We start from the raw sequence: 22,087 nt of genomic DNA, 5'->3' as shown, positions 1-22,087 counted from the left end.
TGTTGTCTGCTATTATTTCTGGTTCGTCTGAGCAGGATCGGCACCAACCAGCCTGGATTAATCACATCTGAAGCCATAAATATTGCTGAATGCAGCTTTTGTGCTGCCTCCGGACACCAGCGCTTACATGTGTGGCCAACGTGGGCCCCAGTGTTCCCATTTATCTCTTTATGCCATAAGGAAACAGAGCATGACAGGGCACTTCATCTCTAAATCGTCTTTGGCCTCTTTAATAGCAATAACGACATCCGCTCTGGCGGATTTAAGTGAGGGTCAGTTTATATCATAGTTGGAATTCATACCTGAGTCCATACATCTTCTCTAAGGTATCATTTCAGGTATTCATTAACAGTCAGTTAAATCCAAAATGTAACCTTTTGTGCTGTTGGGCAACATTTTTAATTTTGGTTGTTCTTTATAAATCTTTAAATCTAATGGAGTGCAGATTATTGAAGATGAGACATGCAGAAGAGTTCAGCACAGCTTTTATTAGGATTTGTTTCTCATAATGCATCTGATAAAGATGGAAGTGCTTTAGTTGGTCTAAAATATTCTAAATAAATACATGATAAGATTGTGGGATCATAATTCTGAAATACTGTAAACTCACGTTGGTGGCAGTATTGCGCCATCTAGCGTTTAAATGTTGAAGTACTTTTGGTATTTAGCTGTTTCACCTGATGCAGATGATGTGTAGAGTTAAAAAAGGTCCCTCGCTTCGCCGGTAAACATGAAAACCCACAGTGATTAAAGACCACGTGTTACTCTGCAGGTGTGCTCACCAAAAGATGCAACACGAGGAACCAAAGGATGGCCCGCGCCCGCGTACTGGAAGTTCCCTGATTCTGAAGCCGCCACATGATGACAAGTCGGATTCTTATCAACACTGTGACACCTTCAGGAATTTGACTGTAAACTAAAAGCACAGAGATGGAAAAACTGGCGAAACCTCACAGTTGACAAACGGGTACGTGGAGGAAGGAGCACATGCGAGAGTCCGTGTGTCCGTTAGCTGCAGGACGCAGACGCGCTGTCGTGTTGGGGCGTTTGTGATGGTCACAGTGGTTTTTCCCTGGGTTGTTACGCTGCTCCGGTGGACCCGTCAGCTCTAGAAGGGAGTGCTCTTCAACATCCCATAGGCCTTATAAAGGCTGATGAGGAGCTCTTGCTTCTCCTTCTCTGGCAGAAAACAGGATTCTGCGGCATTGATGTTCTACAAGAAACAAAAAAAGATGTTCAGGTGCCGTTTGGGAACTAGACTTTAATTTTTTCCCTCGTTAGCACAAGCTGGCTTCTTTAATCCGATGATCCCACAGTTTGATTGGATCCTGGCTGGAGTTTTAGCAGACCTGAAATGGTGACGCTTCTTCTCATGTTCTGGAAACTCGGGAAGCAAATTCTCTGTTTTTCCTCCACCACACGAAAATCAAGCGTTTGGATTTCAGGAGAAATACGTTTTGGGTTTTTTCTTTTCAAAACGGACATCTCAGAACCGGACGAACAGAGTTCATGAGGAGCTGAGCTCCTTGTATAAACACGAGATAACATGAGCAAACCTGATGTTTGGAAAACATGGGAACATTTGCAGAGGAGCCGTTTAAAGGGACCAAACCCATTCTTCTGATTGGACCTGCGGCTCGCTGCCTGATATCTGCCTTGCTTATTCATGCCTTTAATTAAGCAGCATTGGGATGCACGGAGCTTCTCCACCAGCAAGCACATTTTAGCAGCTTTGCCCTGTGAAAGACGGATCGAGTCGGTGTCTCACCAGCCGTTTGAACTCCTGCTCGGTGAAGCCCATGTACTTGGACGCGACGCTGTAGTCGAGGTGAAGGCTGGAGTTGAAGATCAGAGGGTCGTCTGTGTTCAGGGAGTAATTGGCCTTGTCCTTCCTGAACCTGTGCACGGGCAAAACTGGTAACCAGGCTAAACAGTCACCCAGTCAGGTGGCCATGAATGCAGCTGGCTTACGTGATGACAGGGTGCTTGGTGAAGTCTGGGTCACAGGCTCCCGTCAGTTTACTGGAAATAGGACAGACCTGTTGTGGGAGCAGGAGAACAGCGCAGTCAGCCCAACACCTTCTCCCAGCTGGGAGTGCGTTTGACAGCTAAAGTTCTCTGTATTAGCAGTGAGATCATCTTTATTTGAGCTGGAATGCAAGTTCTTGTTGTAAGTAAGTAAAATATTTCTTGCTATTTTAAGGCTCCATTACACAGATTGAGTGATCCTCTTACCTCAAAGTGCATGTTCTGAGCCAGGAGCTTTCTGTACAGGCTTTGGTCCTCCAGAGTTCTGTAACCATGGCCAACACGTTCAGCTTTCAGCACTTCTACCGCCTGGAATAATAACAGGGCAGGAGTGACAGGCGGATCCTCATTTGCTGCCGGTGCATTCTGTCTCCTATTGTCTAAGGGCCTACCTCCTTCACCACAGATGGAGGCCCCACCTCCCCTGCGTGGACGGTCCTGTGGACGCCACAGCGCGCAGCTTCCTGTTACCAATAATACGCCAAGTCAACCACATATACGCGACAGGTGTGCTCAGGTGCTGCAGCAGGTCAGAGTCTGATACTGTGTCCGTGTGTGGAACCACCACTTTGATCCAGTCGGCCAGCTTGGAGTTGGACGCCCATCAGCTGTGCCGATTGGCAGCGATATCTTCCAGAAGCAGATATTGAGTGACCTGCTTGGCTGCAGACTCGTTCAGTAAGGTTAATAATTTAATAAGGGGTCATCGTGCTTGGAGACAGAACAGAAGCACCTCCCCGGCGGGTCACTGCCAGGTTTTAGCGAAAGTAGTGAAAGTCAAAGAAGATAAAGAGAATCTTTAAAAGCTCCTGAGTATGATTACTTAGTTACAACTTCTAACCTGCAGCCTTAACCTTTGACAGGCCAGCTGTGATTTGCTAAACGTGCACATCTTTATCTAGAGGTGAGGTTAATGTGAAGATAAGTGCTGCTATTAGTGTGGACTCTGTTCTGCTCGTTGTCAATAATTGAAAACGAACAATTTATTTGTTGTTCCACAGACGGTTCCCACCCACTGCTCACCGTCTGTGGAGACGCTTCTATCATGACAGGTGTCACTTCTCAAACATGCTGATATTACAGTGGCCCCAAGAGACACAACAGCTCGCTTGTAAAATGGAGCTTTACAGCCCCTGTTCCTCAAAAACATACCGTAAAGGTAATGAGTTTTAGATGTTCTGACACCTCCTGCTCACCTCGTAGGCCCTCCTGTGGTCAGGGTTGGCTTCACTGCTGAGCGATTCATCACCTGCCAGATCGATGGCCACCACGCCCTCATGCTGATACTTCTTACACAGCTCCACGATGTCCATGGACCAGTCTGGAGAACACAAAATACACCAATATCACTACACACTGTGGGCCTGCCACACCCAGTATACACAGGTGTTGCACAGATGGAGTCTGAATCAATGTGGCGTTAGCATCATGCTACACCCACAGGTTCACATCTGTGATATGGATTCTACGATGAGACGCTTGTGACACTTGCAAGTGCTTCTAGTTCCTGAATCACCTTTAAAGAGGATTCAGTTATTTTGTTGATCCAGAAGCTGCCACATGAACATTGTGGACACCAAATGGATGCACGATAGCGGGGATGGTTTGGAGGAGTGGGAGCATGCAGAGACATTATTGAAACTATAGCTGAATAATGAAATATCGTCACATCCATTGCACAAAGTAAGAGGTCCAAATGGGTCAAGCTGGACGTCACGTTCGCGTTTAAGCATTACAGCGAGAAACTTCTCAGCTGTGCACAATGGCTGGCAGAATCCTGACATTTAACTGTTTAACCCTTCAGGACAGGTGATTCTCCAGGTGGTCCTGGTCCTCCCGTCACCACGCACCCGTCTCTGTGCAGGTGTTGTTCACACCATTACAGGTCATTTGAGCTTTGACTCTAGTCTAATTGGTTCTGGTCACATAAAAGTGTCACTGTGCTGCAGAACAAAAGTAAAAAACAAAACAAGGGTGTGTGTTTAATCTAAAATATCAGACCCTTTTATCAGCATGTGATTTGAATATGAACTGGTTTTAAACATCTTCCTTTTCTTTGTCTGTGTTGCTCATAAAGAGGAAGAGCTTTGGGTACATGACGGACAGACAGACGTACAGACGTACAGACAGACAGACAGACAGACAGACAGACAGGAGCCTTATCTCACAAGGTGCTTTGGGCAGACAGGAGCATGAACAGTTCATTACTTGGCATGTGGCGCATGCAGCATAGAATGGACCTGGCTTTGATATTGAAGGCCCTCTCCCCCTCCCTCAGGCCCTGGTTAACCAGGTGAACCACCTCATCTGGGCTCAGATCACCTCTGAGTAAAGAAGAAAACAAAGAAAAACACAGTTAAATAGCACAAAAGTGACTCGATACCGTCCCCACCCACAAGTCCAAATGCTCCGTCAGGGCAAACAGAAGAATAAAAGCTGGAACTGCGTGTTCCTGCGAGATGGGGATCATTTAAAAGGAAGGTGGCACCAGTCAGCCTCCTGATCCAGGTTAGCACAGGGGAAATACGCCAAAACCTGTCCGACATGTCTGAAGCAACTGACATTACTCTGTTTCATTCTTCAGAGTGACTGTGTAAATTTCCCTTAATCCGCCCCCACGGGGAACGAGCCTGGGAAGGAGAGTCTGGAAGTGTTGCCAGGAGAAAATAGACTTTTGAGATGGAGGAATTCTTGTCATAAATATCGGACATCTCATTAATCACAAAATTTGCTTCGGACACCAAAAAGCTGTGTACAAAATCTGATCTTTCCACAGTTTCCTGCTAGATTTGAACATTTTACCAAACTGTGGTTTTATGAAAACACCCAGATTCTATTGAAAGTGAAGTACTTACTCCTTCTGGTTCCATGGTATAGGATCCACCTTCGTGTTTGCCAGGAAGTGTGGACTGTACCTGGCCTCCACATAAATCACACCCTCCTTGGCTCTGTCCTCAACAAATTCATACGCTATCCTCTTTATTGCCTCTCTGTCTCCTCTGAAAAACCAAAAAGATGAAGAAAAACACAGATAACTGATAAAGACACCAATAATCACTTATCGCTGAAGGACAAGAGCCATTAACACAGTAATAATCCTTTCAAATGAGCATGATAAGCATTTGCACAGTGTCAGGGTCAGAACTGACTCCCTCATTACGAGACTTTCTGTTTCGTGTCACATGACACGGCACAGCTTCCAGTATTGACTCCAAAATTGAACCGCATGGGCTAAAATTCAGCTAGCAGGTTCCTCTATATTGTTGTAGAGCGGGCTTTGAAGAGCCTCAGCACAGAAGGCTCCATTCAGCACAACTGTGGCACAACCACGACAGATGCTCATTGTTAAAGGCTTTCAGGGCTGTTCTGACGGAGTGGTTCTGCTCTTTTATCAACAGTTTAGCTCTGGTACCAAAGGACTGAGTCTATGTCAGAGAGACGCCACGACGGGCCTCCCAACAACTTTACACTTGATGTTCTACATGTCCGGCATTTCAAATACGCCCACACCTTTGTGCTTGAGTAACGTTACATAATCCTGCTGAGTTTCCCTACAATTAATCACACACGGGGCAGCGCACGGGTGTTAAAGGGACAGATCAACGCAGCATTAAAACCCGTGGATATTTGAGACCTTACGTCACTCATTGACCGTTTTCAGATCCAATATTGATGTTCTGCAGAAAAGAGTTGGTTCTCTGTTTTAAACACTGAATGAGGGAAGTAGCTTTAGGTTTCATTATGAGGTGAACCGTCCCTTTAAGAGCCTTCGGACGTCCGATAACAGTAGAGCTGCACGTGTTTGATAGGAAACAACATGACTGAACCTTGGTTTCCTCGTTTACTGTGAACATTCCAGGCACGTGAGCGAGAGGTGAGGCCCGCATCCGATCATCTGGACAGGGAGGAAATCACCGCGCTCCTTTATTGAAGTCAACGCGCCGCCCAACTTACGCAATCACGTGCATGTACTCGGAGAACTTGCCCAGGAACTCGGTGAGGGTGGCTGGCTGTTTGAGGATGATGAGCTGCTTCATCCCCTCCGCCGTCTTCGCTGGGAGACGGATGCCACGTCTCCTGGAGGGAAGAAAAAGAGCATTGTGTGGTCCCCATAACTATATATATATATTTATAATTTACATAATGATCTAGGAAGGTAAAGGGAGGTGAATCAGACACGGGCGCATGTGTTTTACTGCAAGTTCAATAAGTTCAACAACATACGTCTTTTAGTTTTATGCTTTCCAATATCTTCTTTAAATTATCAGCTCGCTGTAAATATCAGCTGATATGAGTCATTATCAGGCCGGGCAGCGATGCAAATGTGGGCTTAACTGAGTGGTAAAAACGCTCCATTATTGTCTCCTGACCGCTGAACCTTGGTCCTGACGTGAGTTCTGCCTTCTAAGTGCTGGCTGGCTCCTCTCCAAGGGTCCCCGCTAATTATCCACACAGGTGATAAAACGGAATAAAACTAAAGTTTTAGTGAAGATTTGTGCTGTTATCCTTGTTTTAAGGCAGCACTTCCCAACATTCCAGCATCTGATGCCCAGCACGTCAGCGTTGGGGCTCGGTTCAGCGCCATCGCTGGGATGTCTTGGAAAAAAGACGACACTCCCCGGCACTCCCTGTCTCCAACATTTAGACCCACTACAAAAATAGAGCCCCCTTACTTGGCCACGTCGACGATGGTCTGGACCCTGATGGATCCATCGAGGTGAACGTGCAGCTCAACCTGCAGAGAGAAACACAAAAGACTGAGTAAAAGGGGAACCGGGAGGTGTTAGTGGCAGAACGCGTGACTGGGCAACACTTCCAGAGGAATGGCCGGCGCCTCCTCAGCGCTGGGAGCTGGATTTATGGCAGATCCCAGATAAATGAGATCTGCTCCAGAACTCAGTCACATTGGGAAATCGCTTGATGATGAACATCTGTTTAAATGTGAAATTTTGCAAGGGTCCAAACCTCAGGAGCAGGTTTCTGCTGCCATTTCTGGTCACATGCCAGACTCAGAGCTGCAGCCACATTCAGGACGCTCGTGCAAGAACATTTAGAGATAAGACCAAAACTCTGCTGTCACATCTGTTTCGTGTATTAATGTTTACTTCCTGCCGTCGTCAGCGTGTCGAAAGGATCCACAACAGCTGCTTAAGTCGTCTGTGAGTTGAGGGACTCTCGGAGGAACCTCGTACACAGCACTTCCTGGGTCACCGCGTTCAGAGTGTGCAAGACAGTGTTGTTACGTAAGGAAGACTTTGCTAGTTCCAGTGTGGTTCCTCTGGTCAGAAGAATCGGCCGATGTTCTATGCGGGCGACTTTATAACCTTGTTTACTGTATTTGGACTCTTGGTTGAAACTCGATATGATCAAACTGGACCACGCTCAGAAATAAGGGCGCCAAAACAATTCCTGAGGGGACGGGGCAGAAAGAGTGCCAGCCCTTCAGGAAGGAGCTGATGGTTCTCCTCCAGGGTCTATTTCCAGGGTCAGGCAACACTCCTCAATGATTTTGCTCTTCAGTGTGCTGTTCTTGTACTGGAACCTTCGTTTGGGACTAATTGGTCTTGGTGATTGCATTGGCAGACTGTGGTCCCTAAAGTCACGAGAACAGAGAATCGGTCCCTCACAATAATGTGATCAGGACGCCGAAGCTCTGAGTGCCACCAGTGACACTGCTTTTAACGACTGTCAAGGCTTCCTCAGGAGGCCGAGTGCTTCTCCAACGATTGGAACCTGATGATCAGGGCGTGACGCACCATTGAAACTTGTAATGAAACCGGGGTTTTTTGGTTGGTTCCTCCGGTACCGACGAGGACACAGAAACATCACATCACTTTAACAGAGAAGAGCTGCGCCCGTCCCACAGAATGTTCTGTTACAAACCATTAACTGTCACCAGATAGCCCATAATTTTAACGTGCGTGCGTGCGTGCGTGCGTCTTCACTTCACTGTCAACGTTTTTCTTCTCGTTAGATCATGTGCCCAGTCAGCATGGACTCCAAAGGGCACCATGCTGATGATTGTTTCTGGGTGATCTGCATTAAACTGTCTGACAGGATCGTTTCTCTCTTCTAAACCGTTTGATCAACATTTCTCAAACGGATCTTCCAATATGAAGATGGACAGTTTGTGGAGCCTTTAGTCCTGAAGGAGCGTGCTCAGCTCAGCAGGTGTCTCGAGTGGAAAATACAGAACCTGGAGGAAACTGACATTTTTGGGCTCCAAAACAAACCAAGCCGGGCCAGACGCGTCTATGAGCGACTGTAAACGGAGGACTTCCGCCTTTAAAGCATCACCTTTCCTCCCTGCGCTGCAAAATCTATAAAGCAGCAAACTTCCAGCTCCTCCATCAGCACCAAGAAGCGCTGCTGCTTCCATTATGCTGCAAATGTGGACAGTAGAGGAAGCTTCATATTAAGCTTCATATTGAGCTTCATATAAAGCGGCCGCATCAAAAAGCTGAAGTACTTGAACCAAATCTCCCTGCGCGCCGCTAACGTACCTTGGGCTGGTTGAACACCACTCTACCGGGGGGGAGCTCGGCCATCGTGCGGGTCCTGTGGATGCCGGTGATCCTGCCGGTGCGCAGAGAGCCAAAACCCGCAAGCGCGGCGCGCCGGGTTATTATACGCATGAGTCCAGGACACGCCTTTCCACCGCCCAGCTGCAACAAGCGCGCCGCTCGGTGCCCGGACGCCGCTGCCGCGCGGTCAGCGTGCGTGCAAGCGGTGCGGGAGCAGAGAGCTGTGCGGGAAAGTGTGCGTTCTAACGGACAGTATGTCGGGAGGATTAACCTGGCTGGTCGGCAGCAGCTTTGCAGCCATGTGATGAGAGCTTTGCTAATTAATTCTGTCCAAGTGTTGCACAACAAAAGCAACAGCAAGGTGATCTGTGCTGCTCTCACCTCCATTAAACATCCCTGAATAACCACAGCTCGCTCCACAGAAGAGGAATTCTGAGAACTCTCACTTTTGTTTGGTTAATTTCGATTCTTGGTGAAGAAGAAGCTGTTTTCATGGTCACGCCAAAGCGGGTGTGTGGGACCAACAGTGACCACCTCATGGAAGAGTTCAGACCAGTTCCAGTCTTGGAATCATAGAGCACCTCCTGAGGTGTTCCTGTCACCCAGGACCAGAGGTATACGCTGGGGTCCTGTGGCAGACAGGAGCCTTAAAAATAAACCCTTATTTTGGGATCTGTTAGAAGGTTTCTAAGTAATCTGTGTACCATCTTCTCCTGAAACTATCTACGTCAGCATGACCATCTTGTGGCTCTTTTGCTTCCACTTCCACAGACAGCTGCAGTTTCGGCAGAACAGCAGAAACCTTTAACATACTTTTATACGTCTGCATGTGACTTTACACTTGACCATCGTGTTCAGAGTCCTTCACCTCCAGTGAAGCTGCAGGTCAGATGTTTCTACGTGTGTCAGTTTCCATGTTGGCAGAGTCCCCGTGGGTGTAATTCAACCAGCAGGGTTCTCTTAAATTGCATCACTGTTCTTTTTTAAGTGTGTTCTCTATAACACAAGACATCACAACAACCTGCTAAATTCATGGGAAGAAATTAAAAAGTGTTGGAACTGAGTAAAAGCCTAAATCAGCAATAAAAATGTGGCATAAGACTCTTAATACATGTGTAATAATCAGGAAAGTGATCGTTTGTTTTTTGTGCAGTTTTGTGGAAGAATTGCATCATAAATTCTGAAAAACAGTTGCGCAATCAACTGAAGAGTTGTTTTTTTTAAAAACCACGCGAGACAGATTTTTTCTTACAGGAAGTGAAATCACCATCGAAATATCTGTCTCTTCCCCCGTTAATGTATGTTAAGCTTGAACATAAAAAGATACTCCATTTACCGCCATTTTCCCTAAATTAAATAAATAAATACTGAAGATGACAATATATACAGAATATTTGGCTCATTGCGGGCAAATACCCTCTGGCTCGGTGTCATTTATCATTAGACCACTAGAGGTCCCTGTAAGACAGTAAAAAACAGCCAGTACGCGGACCACGAACCCGAACTCGTTCTGAAGCTCAGAGACATAATCAGAAGAAGGAAATAATTCCAAAAATATTATAAAAATAGTAAAATCTTGTCTCTTACTGGCCGCAAAGAATATGACTTTAGTTTGAATGTATAAAAAAAGACAAGCTATTACGTGCTGAAGAAGCCAAGTTCATGAATTGGATCCTTGTTGATTATTTGTTTTAACTATTTTTAGGAACTGAAGCCAGAAATGGATGTTTTGTTGATTTTGGTGTGTTTAAAAAGGAAGGCCTCTATTTCTAATTTATGTTTCTGTGAAAAAAACACCCACAAACACCCTCTTACTCCAGTAGTTATAAGTAGAATTACTTGAAATAGACAAGCTTCATGGCTGCAATTCTCCCCACACCCAGTTCCACTTTCTAATGTAAACTCGTTAACACGGCTGGTGCAAGCAGGTTGTGCTGGATTACAATGGTGTCCAACCACAGGCCCATGGGTTCAATCTCCAGGCATCCAGAACGCTGTCAGCAACAAAATGGTGTCTACAATCTTTTTAAACAACATCTGTATTCGACCCATAAATGAATGAAGCTCAGGTGTTGGAGGACGGACACGCAGAGTCAAAGAGGAAGCTGTCAGCTGCCATTCCTGGCGCTCCAGACTGTGTCCCTGCAGCTCTGGCTGATGTGATTTCATGATGAATAGGTGAGAAGAAGTGTCTGGACCATCGGTTCTCTCTGTGACCTCAACCCTGCGTACGTCAGGAGGTGACCTTTGAGAGTGGTGGCGTTCTTCCCTTCAGCCGCTGGTGTTCCTGTGGCAACACTGTGGGATTTTCACACATCAGGATAGAATGTCCGGAATTCTAGGGAAACATTTTGGCTGTGACTGGAATTACTAGTGTTGTTTGGGGCCGCGTGTGCATGTTTCTCTCAGGTAGCAGCCTCATTTTGGAGCAGATCAACTTTAATACTGGCGATGACAAGCACAGAGACCACGAAGGTGATTGGCCTCTGAACAATCCGCCCTTTCTCTTTCTATTAGTTATTTAATCAAAGGTCCAACTTCAGTCTCTTGGCTCAGAGCTAATTATCATATTTAGTCTCTGGATGAGTGGCCAGAGAAAATCAGCTCAGGTCTAACTTTGATATTTTTGGATATATTTCTACTTTGAATTCAATTTAGGAAGCATATATTATTCCAACAGCTGTAGTGTTTCCTTTGCAGGGTACTTTCATAGGAAACACCTGCACCAGTGGGTGTAGTTTTTCATCATATTCTGTAAATGTTCAACTGTTTCCGTGCACTTTCTGCCCGTATTTTCCCTCCGTGTTGAAGGTCTAAATGAACAGCTCATGTGGAAGTGATTTAGCTGTGATGTTTGATGTTAAAGCCAGAGTTAAGGAATGACATCATCACCTACACGCCTGACTAAAGGAAATCCGCGTCTGTGTGAGAGGATCAACTCAGGGCTGAAGTGTTGAAATGAGAGTCGCACAGAAAGGAGGAAGAGGAACTGACACGGTAATTCAGGCTGTGATCGTGATTCTGGGTCTTTATTTTGTGGGTGTGGTGCTGATCCAAGGATGGCTGACGTTACAGAACAGAATGTTTTACTGGAATAATGAGTCAGTGTAACTCATCAACATCATGCTCAGACTTCCATTTGCACGTGCCGCTTGACTCATGGTGCAAAGCTGGACCTCTCTGTCCTCTTCACTTTCTCCCAGAAGGAGAACCGGGGGCTCTGCCAATGACTGGACCATTTGGCCAAAACCTCAGACAAAAAAATGCCAAATGCAACTGGAGCTGCTCGTGTTATGTGTGTGTCAAACATTGTCCTTGGAAAAGAGTTGAGTCTGATGTGTAGCTGTTTCCTCCCGCGCTCTGTTTATTCTGAGACGTGTTCAAATCAGCCTCAGTGAGCTGGTACGGCCCAAACCCACAAACTGGCAGCATTTACCATTGTCTGGACTCACCGAGGTCACAAAAGGGTAATAAAAGAATACAGACAATACTGAGGGGGAAATCAGCTCACTTTAATCAACACCTGTGGTTCCGTGATAATTAGATCCCCACTAAAATGATGAACTTTATGGCTCATAATCAAACCAAGTTCAATCTAACTCTATTTTAGACTTTGGTGTTTTGATGGAAACCCAAGGGAAGACTTCCACGACAACACCAGGCCGCAGCTGTTGCTCGCGATTACTCAACCTTGAAGGTGTTTTTGCGCCACCTAGTGGCCGCAGATCGAGGTTGCGGCAGCGTTAATAACCGTAAACTAAATACAACATTTCCCTCTGAGCTCATTTTCCCACTTTCCCATTTTAGCTCCACTGTGACAGACGCGATAAAGACCGAATCATTCGATACAAAGCTATTGGAGTCAGTAATATTTCCCTTTGTTCAAAGATTTTAGCCTAAATTTTAATTTGGTTTAATTTTGGTGATTCTATACATACAGAAACTTTTCAGGAAATTTATATATATAAATGTGTGTGTGTGTGTGTGTGTGTAGAGAGAGAGAGAGAGAGAGAGAGAGAGAGAGAGAGAGAGAGAGAGAGAGAGAGAGAGAGAGAGAGAGAGAGAGAGAGAGAGAGAGAGAGAGAGAGATGTATATAGATATATATAGTTATAATAAGAAAAACATGCTTTTGTGTGTTGAGGCTGGAAAGTCTTTGCAGCGATTGGAAATGCCTCTGACATTCTTGGAATTGGGGGAAAACATGTGGCTCAGCTGCCAGGAAGTCCTCGTGTTCAGACAAACTGGTGCAGCCCATCTACAGCGATCGACCACCTGGAGCCCACCTACAGAGTCCCACATTCTTTCCTTTCTTCTCATTCTATTTATAACTGTTGTTACTCACAAGATGTCAGCACCGTCTGCAAACGCCTGATGCTGAAATTCAGAGAATATCCAAAATAATCTCAATTTTCTGTCATAAAGGCCTTTCAAATCAAGATAATTAGATCTACATGAGCGCAGCAACAACGAGGCTTCAGCTGCAACGTCACCATCAGCTGTCTGCTGCTGGCGTGACGTTTCTTTGGATTCAGCTGAGGTGTTTCGATTCTGAGTGGTTTGGATCTGGAGCAGCAACATCAAGAATCTTCCCTCCAACAGTTGCTGGGCCAGATCTTTGACTCTGATCTTTGGTGATCTCCGGGATCTTGACCTCCGACGGCGGCCGTTAGTGTGACGAAGTTGTGCGCTGCTCTTCTTTGGTTCACACAGATAAACTTTGCCTTCCACATGGTTACGCCTGCGGAGGGAGAAGCGTCTCAGCGGAGACCCGAGGAGCTGAATGTCTCACAATGGAAGAGATCAGGATGATTCAAGGTCAGGCCAACAACAGACGTGCTGCCTCGACACCACGGCAACCAGACGGAGGAAACGTTGATCCAAGTTACACATTATAAATGAGGGAGCGTTTAGATGGAGGGGCTCTTTTCTCTTCAGCTCTCCTTTCTGGGAACACCAGCGTTTTCCCCTGAAGGTGCATTAAAGCGGCAGCCTGTAAAAACAGCGGCGCGATAAGATCAACATATATTTGAGACATCGCCACAAAATCCCAGAAGGTTCTTTTCCTTGTGGACGTTTGGCCTCGTGTATTTTTCCTCCCCTCGGCGCGTCTTAAGCTGTGCAAACTCGGATGGCCACAAGACTGGAAGAGGAGGGAGGAGGGAGGGAGGCTGTGTGGGGAGCAGGGAGGAGGAATGCGAAACATTTCAGATGTTGCTCCAGCAGCTGTTTACACTGTCGTCAGCCTGTGACATCAGCGTCCAGACTTTATAAATGTCAGCAGGAGCGAAAATGAGCAGCGACTGGCTGAGACGGACGAGCTCCATCGGCACCAGCAGACCTCATGGAGCGAGCGTGGAGTGACGGGCTGATGGCGTCGGCTGTTCTGCTGTGTGTGGTGACACAGGTGAGCCCTGATTGCCCTCTGACCTTTCTCACCTCACTACTAATAATACTCAGGTTCATTTTTTACTGATCCGGGGGAACGCGCTCTCATTTAAAGCTCATTAAAATGGTTATTGTTTGTTTATTTGTGGGTCAAACCTCAATTCAATACATTTTTTGCGTATCTCAAAGATAATTGATGGTAATTTGGACAAATCTTCTTGTGGAAATGTCTTATATTTTATATATTCTTTTTTACACTCCCAGAATCGTCATTTTTTTTGTGTGTGTTCTGTCTGTATGTGAGTTATCTTCAATATCAGCTTCATATTTGTGTTAGTTGCTGTACAGTTTTATTTTCCTTAATTTGTAGTTGTCACCAAGGTTTTTTTCTTCTTATTGTCTGTTTTAACAAATCGGTAAACAAGAAGAATAAGAAATCAAGCAAACCCACAATAGTAGATTATAAGATTCCCATTAGAGCTGCCTGTGTGTGATGGGGGGGGTCAGGACAGTGACCCCATGCTTGTTTGTTTATCTCCATGAGAACGTGCACATGCACGTGCACAGCAAAGTGTGGGTGTGGCGGTAGGCTTTTGGCTGTGTTTCAGTGCACTTTTTTCCTGTAACCTGTCCCCGTGTGTGTTCCCTCAGGTGTGCTCCCAGCTGTGTGACAGGCCCTGTCTCTGCCCCACCTCGGCCCCCCAGTGCCCGCCAGGAGTGCCCCTGGTGGCGGATGGCTGCCGGTGCTGCCCGGTGTGTGCCCGGCAGCTGGGGGAGCCCTGCAGCCACAGGTTTCCCTGCGACGGCCAGAGAGGCCTGCAGTGCGACTACAGTGCCAGTTTCCCCGGGGGGCCCGGCGAATGTGTCGGTGAGGTTCACGTCTGTGTGGGCGGGGCCGACGCTCGGCCCGCATGAGTGCGACAGCATGTGTTTAAAGTCTGCTCAGCAGAGCACGACAGGCTGCCGGGGGCGAGAAACACTTGGACTTCTGTTTCAAGGACTCGTGTTGACACTTTTCCTGTAACGACTGCTGTCTGGGTGTGATATATTGCAGATACTAGACTTGAGACACAGACGGTTCTCAGTAGTGAGGCCCGGTTCTCATAAAACTGGACCGGCTCAGACAGCGACGCCTGTGTTTTCCACCCTCCTCACCTGGCCTAACTCGTCCACTTCCTGATTACCTTCCCACATCAGTAGGTCAGGGATGTGAAGACAGCTTCTGTTCTGCGTGCACATTTCAGGTCAGGAAGCGCTGGGCTGCGTGGTCAACGGCGTCACTTACGGCGAGGGCCAGTCCTTCCAGCCCTCCTGTGACACGCTGTGCCGCTGCAGCGGGGGTGGGGTGGCCTGTGTGCCGGCCTGCCCTCTGGATGTCCGTCGTCCCACCCCAGACTGTCCCAGACCACAGCACATTCGGTTACCGGGGAAATGCTGCAAACAGTGGGTGTGTGAGAACCTGGAGAACACCGTCATTCAGGACGCCATCACAGGTGGGCCCTGTAATCCAGCTCTGCCCGACTGTTTCTACTCATGCTGACAGTGTCCATATTCCCCTTTAAAGTGTGTGTGTGTGGGGGGGTGCATTTTTACAAATGTCTTCCTAGTGGATGTCGTGGTGACGGCACTATTTCTTGTTTATATGAGATTTGTCATTAGAGGTCATGTCTGGAACATTTTACAGGAGCATTTTTATGCCCTCGACTGGGTGTGTCTGACCAAAGGAACATTCACAGTCTGAATATAACTCATGCTGTTCTGGAAACATCCAAACACTTTTTTTTATTCACAGTCACTGTTCCTGCTTTCATAACAGCTGTGTGAAAATCAAACACACAGGAAGACAGACACAGACATTAGAAAAAGGTGTATCTGAAAAAAGTGAAGTTTCAAACATCGACTCAGTCAAACAACCTGCTGACAGCAGCAGGCAAACATCTCCTGTTTCATTGGTCACTGCCAGAGGTCAGCTGGTTTTCAGGACAGGAAGCGGGTAGAGTTGGGGAGAAAATATGTGTTGTTTGGATTTTACTCCCACAAACTGAATTGTGAATTCATACACTGGACCATTTTGGGAAAACAAAAGTTCAAATAATTCCAAAAACATTTTTTCTGGGGTGACTGGGATCACTCTGAATGGATTTCTTGGGTCTGGGTAAAATTTGCAAGGAGAAAGTAGCTGCAATTTGAAACATGCTCATCTTTTTATGTTTGACTTCCTCCTTTGTTTTCTTTAGCCACGAGGAAAACCGGGTTGTGGCCTTTTCTCCCGCAATATCATCCCCTGAACAAACTAGTCCCACCTCCCCCCACCTGTACGGCGAAGAGCACCCAGTGGAGCCCCTGTTCTCAGAGCTGTGGCGCCGGGGTCTCCACACGGGTCTCCAACCAGAACCCCGCCTGCAAGTTGCAAATGGAAATGAGACTTTGCAAAGTGCGGCCTTGCTACACAGTTCACCCAGCCCCCGAAGTGAGCGCTTGTCTTCATTACTGTCATTTCATTAGCCATGACACACTTTAACCTTTGACCTCACCCGTTCTTCTAACATGCGTGTGTTTGTGCGTGTCCAGGCAGGGCAGCAGGGGCAGTGTGGGGCCAGCTACACATCGCCAGGCCCCATTCGGCTGGTCCACCAGGGCTGCGTCAGTACTCACGCTTACAGGCTGCGCTACTGCGGCCAGTGCAGCGGCTCCTCCTGCTGTGTACCTCATCAGACCAGCACTGCTGAGGTGACCTTCCGCTGCCTGGCGGGGGCGCTGATACGGCGGCCCGTGATGATGATCCACTCGTGTGTTTGCAGCGACAGCTGCCCCTACGGGCCTTTTCGTAACCCAGCACTCGGAGGCTTCAGGCCCTGACAGGCCCGTAGGAGCGGGTTGATGAGGGGACTGAGGCCAGTGACTGAAGGTATTTCAATCAGCACACATTCTGTCACCAGGCCAACATATTAGAGATACTAAAACTGTGAGTGGGGACAATTGCTGACATTTGCTTCATTATTATACACTTGGTCGTTATCGTGACGACAGAAAGGAGAACACCGGCAGTTCATAATCCAGCATTCGCCCCTTTATCTGTATCTAGTTCATTCACTTTTACTAATTAAATAATATGCAGTCCACCCCTTCCCCCCCCCCCCCCCCCCCCCACCCCCCATCCTGCTGATCCACTTTAGGTTTGTTTCAATCTCCAAGTCAGAGGTGATCATGAAGTAATTTAATAAAATAAAACAAAGTAAATGTACACATGACAGCACTTTTTTTTTTTTTTTTACCACTAATAATACACATTTTCTAATGATAAGAATTAACAAGTAAGTCAAAGATACACATATAGTAGCATCTGTCAAGGATAGAAGTGAGTTTAATGTATATGGTAATTTTAGAGGCCGTGCACTGATAAAAACCTTCAATTGCAAGTAAAATCTAAAAGTCAGGAGTTAAAATGATATCTAATAGTGTCTAGTTTACACTAACTGGTGTTTCTAGAGTCAGAAATATTTGATAACTTGTTAATTTTATGACACCAGTCTCTGTGTTGACTGATTTTATTCTCTAATGTGAGCAATGCAACTATTTGTTTGCACAGTTTTGCTTGTGATGATTTTGCACTTCTTCGTTTACTGTTGTAGATAATTCTGCGCAGATGTCTCCTCTCTATACTGTAGTTGTATGTGTGGTACTATTTCAGACCTGAGTTGTGTTTTGACTTTTTTCATGGTTTCTTTATAAAACCACCTCTCCTATCCATCATGGCGGACCTAAGATCTCCTTTGGTTTTGGTCCTAACATCCATATTTGTTTGAGACGATGTTTGATGGTGATGTTATTTGTGTGTGTTTGGAGACGTGAGCCTACTTGAGGGCTGCTAAGAGTTTGAGTTGTTTTGATGGTCTTATTGTTGTGTCAGGACGTTTCAAAGTAAATACATATTAAAAATGTGTTTTTTTGAAGCTTTACACTTGTGGTTTCCTGTCTGTTTTCCTCCATCTGCCTAATCTTTGTGCTGATTTTTGCCAGATCTTCATGCTTGTTTTGTATTTGAGTCTCAAATTCAGATCAGATTCCTCAGTTTTCCTGGAATCCTGATGTGTTTCCTCTCAATACTGATTTTTATGAAGGATTATGCTGCCACGGTGTCACAGACAGAAAAATGCAACCAGCTCAGGATCAGTGAACAAATGAGACAACCTTAACGATTTTAAAAATAGTATAAACTAATAAGTGACAAAATAAGGTTCTGAGCACAGGGGCTGTTAACAGAAACAATTTGAAACTCAAATCTATTTCTTCATCTATTCAAAGCAGTTTTAAATTAAATGCATGTAGATTTTAAATAGTAGTCCAAGACTTTGTATGTTGGTTGAGGTTCATTCAATCTCATTGTTTCTCAGAATGCTAAACATCACACTTGTACTTTGACTTGATGTTTCTGTTAGTCATCAACACATATCAACTCTTTCCGATGTACAGATTTGGGTTATTTCCCTTCTGACACATAGAAGCAGGAACAGGAAGTCTTCTCTGCAGCAGCCACACCTCGGGGAGCACGTTTCAGAGCGGAGCTGATCTCTGTCCAGAAGACGATGAATAACAGCTCCTGTCCTCGTGTCAGCTTTAGTTTCACGGGCAAATTCCTGCCTCCTGTTTACATCCTGGTGTTCTTCATCGGTCTGGCGGCTAATGGATGGGGACTAAGATCTCTGCTGAAGAACTGGAAGAAACTAGGCAACATCAGCCTATTTGTGCTCAACCTGGGAATTTCAGACGTTCTCTACCTGCTCACGCTTCCATTTCTGGTGGTCTACTACCTCATGAGTCGTCGATGGATTTTCGGACAGACATTCTGCAAGATAACAAGATTCTGCTTCAATCTTAATCTGTATGGCAGCATTGGGTTCCTGACGTGCATAAGTGTGTACCGGTACCTGGCTATTGTCCATCCGATGAGAGCGATGGGACGCATCACCTTCACCCACTCTGTGATTATCTCTGTCACCACTTGGCTGTTAGTTGGAATTCAGTGTCTTCCAGATATGTTCTACACCAAAACATCTAAGAGAAACACCGAGAAATGCTTTGATACCACCGATGACGAGTATGTAGAGAGTTACCTAAAGTACAGTCTTGGATGGACGTTCATGGGATTCTGCATCCCGCTCCTCATCACACTGGGCTGCTACGGACACGTGCTTGTTGTTCTCTGCCGGAAAAATACCACTGACAAGGTATTAAGACAGAGATGCATGAAGCTGTTGTTCCTCCTGGTTCTTCTTTTTTCTGTTTGTTACATCCCCTATCACATACTCAAGAACCTCAACCTTTGGTCAAGACTTCAGTTCATTTGGAAGGTGTGCCAAAAATGGTCTAACGGAGTGTACATCGCCCGTCAGCTCAGTCGTGCCCTTGTTTGTTTGAACAGTGCTCTCAACCCTCTGGTTTACCTCCGTGGAGATGAAAACATCCTGGCTCCTCTCAGAAAATGTTTGCAGCCAGCTCAGGAACCTACCACACAGGCGACAACCCTTTTTACTCGAGGTTCTCCTCCATCAGCCATCTGATACAAGCTTATTTTTTATGTGCATCTGCTGCTTTATATCACTGGTGCTTTATCCGTCATACTCAGATGAAATAATAAAACATTCTTAAGGAATCCGTTTCTTCTCTGATAGTACAGGGTGGGGGGGAGGAGGTGCGGAACTTCAATTTAAACGCAAGTGAAACAGAAATGCACAAGGAGTAGCACAAAGTGAGAGATTTAGTGAAAGCGAAATTCTATTCAGCCATGAAAGGAAAACCACAACCGGGGCACAAGCAGCACCTGTCTGGAAGAAGCTGCGCGCAACACCCGCTCCAACGGATCCACTTCTAATAAAAGTCGCTGATTAAACATTATAAGATGTAGATCACAGGATCTTTGAATGGAAAAAAGTGTGTTTTATACATTCATAGATCGTGAGACAAAGTTGGACACCTTGACTTGGAGACAGAACACTGAGGAATTGCACCACACAGTTGTAGTTTTTAAAGAAAGAATTTTATTTCACACTGGATGGACGTGCACATAACCAGCATGGTGTTGTTTCCCAGACTGGTGGGTCTTTCTCCAATGTGTCTCCACACCACCTTCTGAGGAAGGTTGGCAAACGCTGATGCAATGATCTCTGATAACTCAGGGCCAAGATCGCCCAGCAGAGTCCCCAGTGACATGACGACCACCCCGTGCTCACCAGAACTCTGCATACAATCCTCTAAATCTGCTGGAAGAGGCTTAGAAGGTTTGCCTTGAAACCCTCCGATGTAGACCACATTGGGCATGGTAGGACGAGGAAACTCGAATATAAAATCAACTCGCATTAACCAGAGATCAGCTCCCTGCATGAGACACATGACGTTGACATCAGGACCAAAATATTTGTCACACACTGCTTGGTAAGGGGGATTTGACACAAAGTAGTGCATGTAGACCAACATGATATGAGAGATGACATTTTTCATTCTCTGAAAAATGTCCATTTTATCAGACTCATAAAAAAATAATTGGGGAACGTAGGAGAGTGGAGAAGGTGCGATGGCGAAATGTTCATCTCCATTGAAAACCCAGCGAGCATTGAAAACCAGCGGTAGTTGGAGATAGTGCGCCAACAACACTCCACCTGGAAATGCAGGATCTGTCAATAAAAGGTTGTACTCATTGTTTTTCAGAATCGTAATTAGCGTCTCATTCTCAAAGATGTCGATGACCATCTTGGCCACGTCATGCTGATTCTCTCCAATCATTTGGAAAAGGTTTTGATAAAATTTAAAAAAAGCCCAGAGTGAACCTTCCCTCCGCCGGATCTCTATTGACCTCTCTAAGAAAGAGGTCATGAAGTCTTGACTCTCGATGTGATGCGAGTGGTCCTGGGTGATGGTGATGGAGGTGTAGTAGGGCGAGACTTCAGAAATGTACCAGCTGGTGGACGAACGTATGACCGTTATTTCATGGCCCCGAGAGTGAAGCAGCTCCAAGAGGATTTTCATGTTCAGCCAGTGGCTCCCATCTAGAGGGTAAACAAGCACTTTTCCTCCATCACAGGTGGAGGACAGAGCTGCTGAGAAGAACACCAGGAAGGTCAGGACTGGATATGAAGCCATCACTGCCAAGAAGAGGCAAAGGTTATTACAAACAGTAGTAGTAGTAGTAGTAGTCATAAACACCGTGTATCCAATGACTACAAAACAGTATACAATGAATCTGTTGCGAACTGGCTGACTGGTTAGTCCAGACGCTGACCAGGACACGTTACTATTACTTGCTAAGCCAGCAAAAATTGAATACCATTATGTTATTGTGTTTTAAGCATTTCTGATATCATTTCTGATATTCTGATATCAGAAATGCTTAAAACACAATTGTGTTTAGTACATTTGCTTTATCAAAAACACATGAACTGCTATAACATTCACATTCTCTCTGTCTCTCATGCACAAGCTCAAACCCACACACACACCCAGTAGGTATTCTGTGTGCAACGCAGTAACAGAAACAGCAGCCTGTCACAGACGGGTTGATCAGGACCTGAACGCAGGCCAGGGAGCAGGGGCGGCCCACCAGAAGACACGAAGCTGGGGTGGCGCTCCAGGAGACACGAAGCTGGGGTGGCGCTCCAGGAGACACGAAGCTGGGGTGGCGCTCCAGGAGACACGAAGCTGGGGCGGCGCTCCAGGAGACACGAAGCTGGGGCGGCCCTCCAGGAGACACGAAGTTGGGGCGGCCCTCCAGGAGACACAAAGCTGGAGCAGCCCTCCAGTAGACACGAAGCTGGAGCGGCACCCCAGGAAACACAGAACACCAGCACACAACGAGGAAGACGAACAGACACGCTGACAAGACGAACAGAACACCCTCACAAGACAAACAGACACCCTGGCACTGACAGGCAGGCGCACCTTGCTTAAATAGGCAGCATGATGTAAATTGCCTACAGGTGCGCGTGCCAGCAGTGCCAGCTGCCACCGATTGTGCCCCACACCCCCCCCTGCAGGACAACGACCGACACAACCCAGAAACCCTGACAGCAGCCATTAATCAACTTAACACAACAACAAAAATACTCATCTACACTTAAATTGAAACAACTCAAATCGTCACTAAATGCTTCTTTCA

The 22,087-nt window shown here is 46.3% G+C and overlaps 4 protein-coding genes across 7 annotated transcripts; 2 read left to right on the top strand and 2 right to left on the bottom strand.

The window, feature by feature from the left end:
* Positions 1-467: 467 nt before the first annotated feature.
* On the bottom strand, positions 468-8,739 carry LOC101067590 (adenosine deaminase). 2 transcript variants are annotated; one of them, XM_003977828.3, is made up of 11 exons: positions 8,532-8,739; positions 6,702-6,763; positions 5,983-6,105; positions 4,884-5,027; positions 4,237-4,352; positions 3,225-3,349; positions 2,421-2,492; positions 2,236-2,337; positions 1,972-2,039; positions 1,769-1,898; positions 468-1,213 (listed from the first exon to the last, which is right to left on the bottom strand). In XM_003977828.3, exons 1-11 carry the CDS (start codon positions 8,661-8,663, stop codon positions 1,109-1,111), a joined length of 1,179 nt encoding a protein of 392 aa, XP_003977877.2. In that variant the 5' UTR covers positions 8,664-8,739; the 3' UTR covers positions 468-1,108. The 2 variants fall into 2 exon arrangements, with proteins under 2 accessions (XP_003977877.2, XP_011617340.2); XM_011619038.2 differs by lacking the exons at positions 6,702-6,763; positions 8,532-8,739 and adding an exon at positions 6,253-6,689.
* Positions 8,740-13,723: 4,984 nt separating this feature from the next.
* Positions 13,724-17,897, top strand: LOC101067818 (cellular communication network factor 5). The gene is made up of 5 exons (XM_029832464.1): positions 13,724-13,957; positions 14,590-14,806; positions 15,183-15,431; positions 16,176-16,408; positions 16,510-17,897. Exons 1-5 carry the CDS (start codon positions 13,895-13,897, stop codon positions 16,795-16,797), a joined length of 1,050 nt encoding a protein of 349 aa, XP_029688324.1. The 5' UTR covers positions 13,724-13,894; the 3' UTR covers positions 16,798-17,897.
* A 129-nt stretch (positions 17,898-18,026) lies between these two features.
* Positions 18,027-19,591, top strand: LOC115248698 (P2Y purinoceptor 1-like). The gene has a single exon (XM_029832465.1). The coding sequence runs from the start codon at positions 18,525-18,527 to the stop codon at positions 19,497-19,499; it is 975 nt and encodes a 324-aa protein (XP_029688325.1). The 5' UTR covers positions 18,027-18,524; the 3' UTR covers positions 19,500-19,591.
* A 365-nt stretch (positions 19,592-19,956) lies between these two features.
* On the bottom strand, positions 19,957-21,871 carry LOC101068278 (UDP-glucuronosyltransferase 2A1-like). Of its 3 annotated transcripts, none has more exons than XM_003977830.3 (2): positions 21,432-21,871; positions 19,957-21,077 (listed from the first exon to the last, which is right to left on the bottom strand). In XM_003977830.3, exon 2 carries the CDS (start codon positions 21,073-21,075, stop codon positions 19,963-19,965), a length of 1,113 nt encoding a protein of 370 aa, XP_003977879.1. In that variant the 5' UTR covers positions 21,076-21,077; positions 21,432-21,871; the 3' UTR covers positions 19,957-19,962. The 3 variants fall into 3 exon arrangements, with proteins under 3 accessions (XP_003977879.1, XP_011617342.1, XP_011617343.1); XM_011619040.2 differs by having other exon boundaries at positions 21,500-21,871; XM_011619041.2 differs by having other exon boundaries at positions 21,533-21,871.
* Between the last annotated feature and the right edge of the window lie 216 nt (positions 21,872-22,087).

The sequence above is a fragment of the Takifugu rubripes genome, unplaced genomic scaffold (assembly GCF_901000725.2).
Source record: "Takifugu rubripes unplaced genomic scaffold, fTakRub1.2, whole genome shotgun sequence".
Classification (NCBI taxonomy): Eukaryota; Metazoa; Chordata; class Actinopteri; order Tetraodontiformes; family Tetraodontidae; genus Takifugu; species Takifugu rubripes.
The sequence above is the reverse complement of the archived record's forward strand: the minus strand, read 5'-3'. Positions and strand labels throughout refer to the sequence as shown.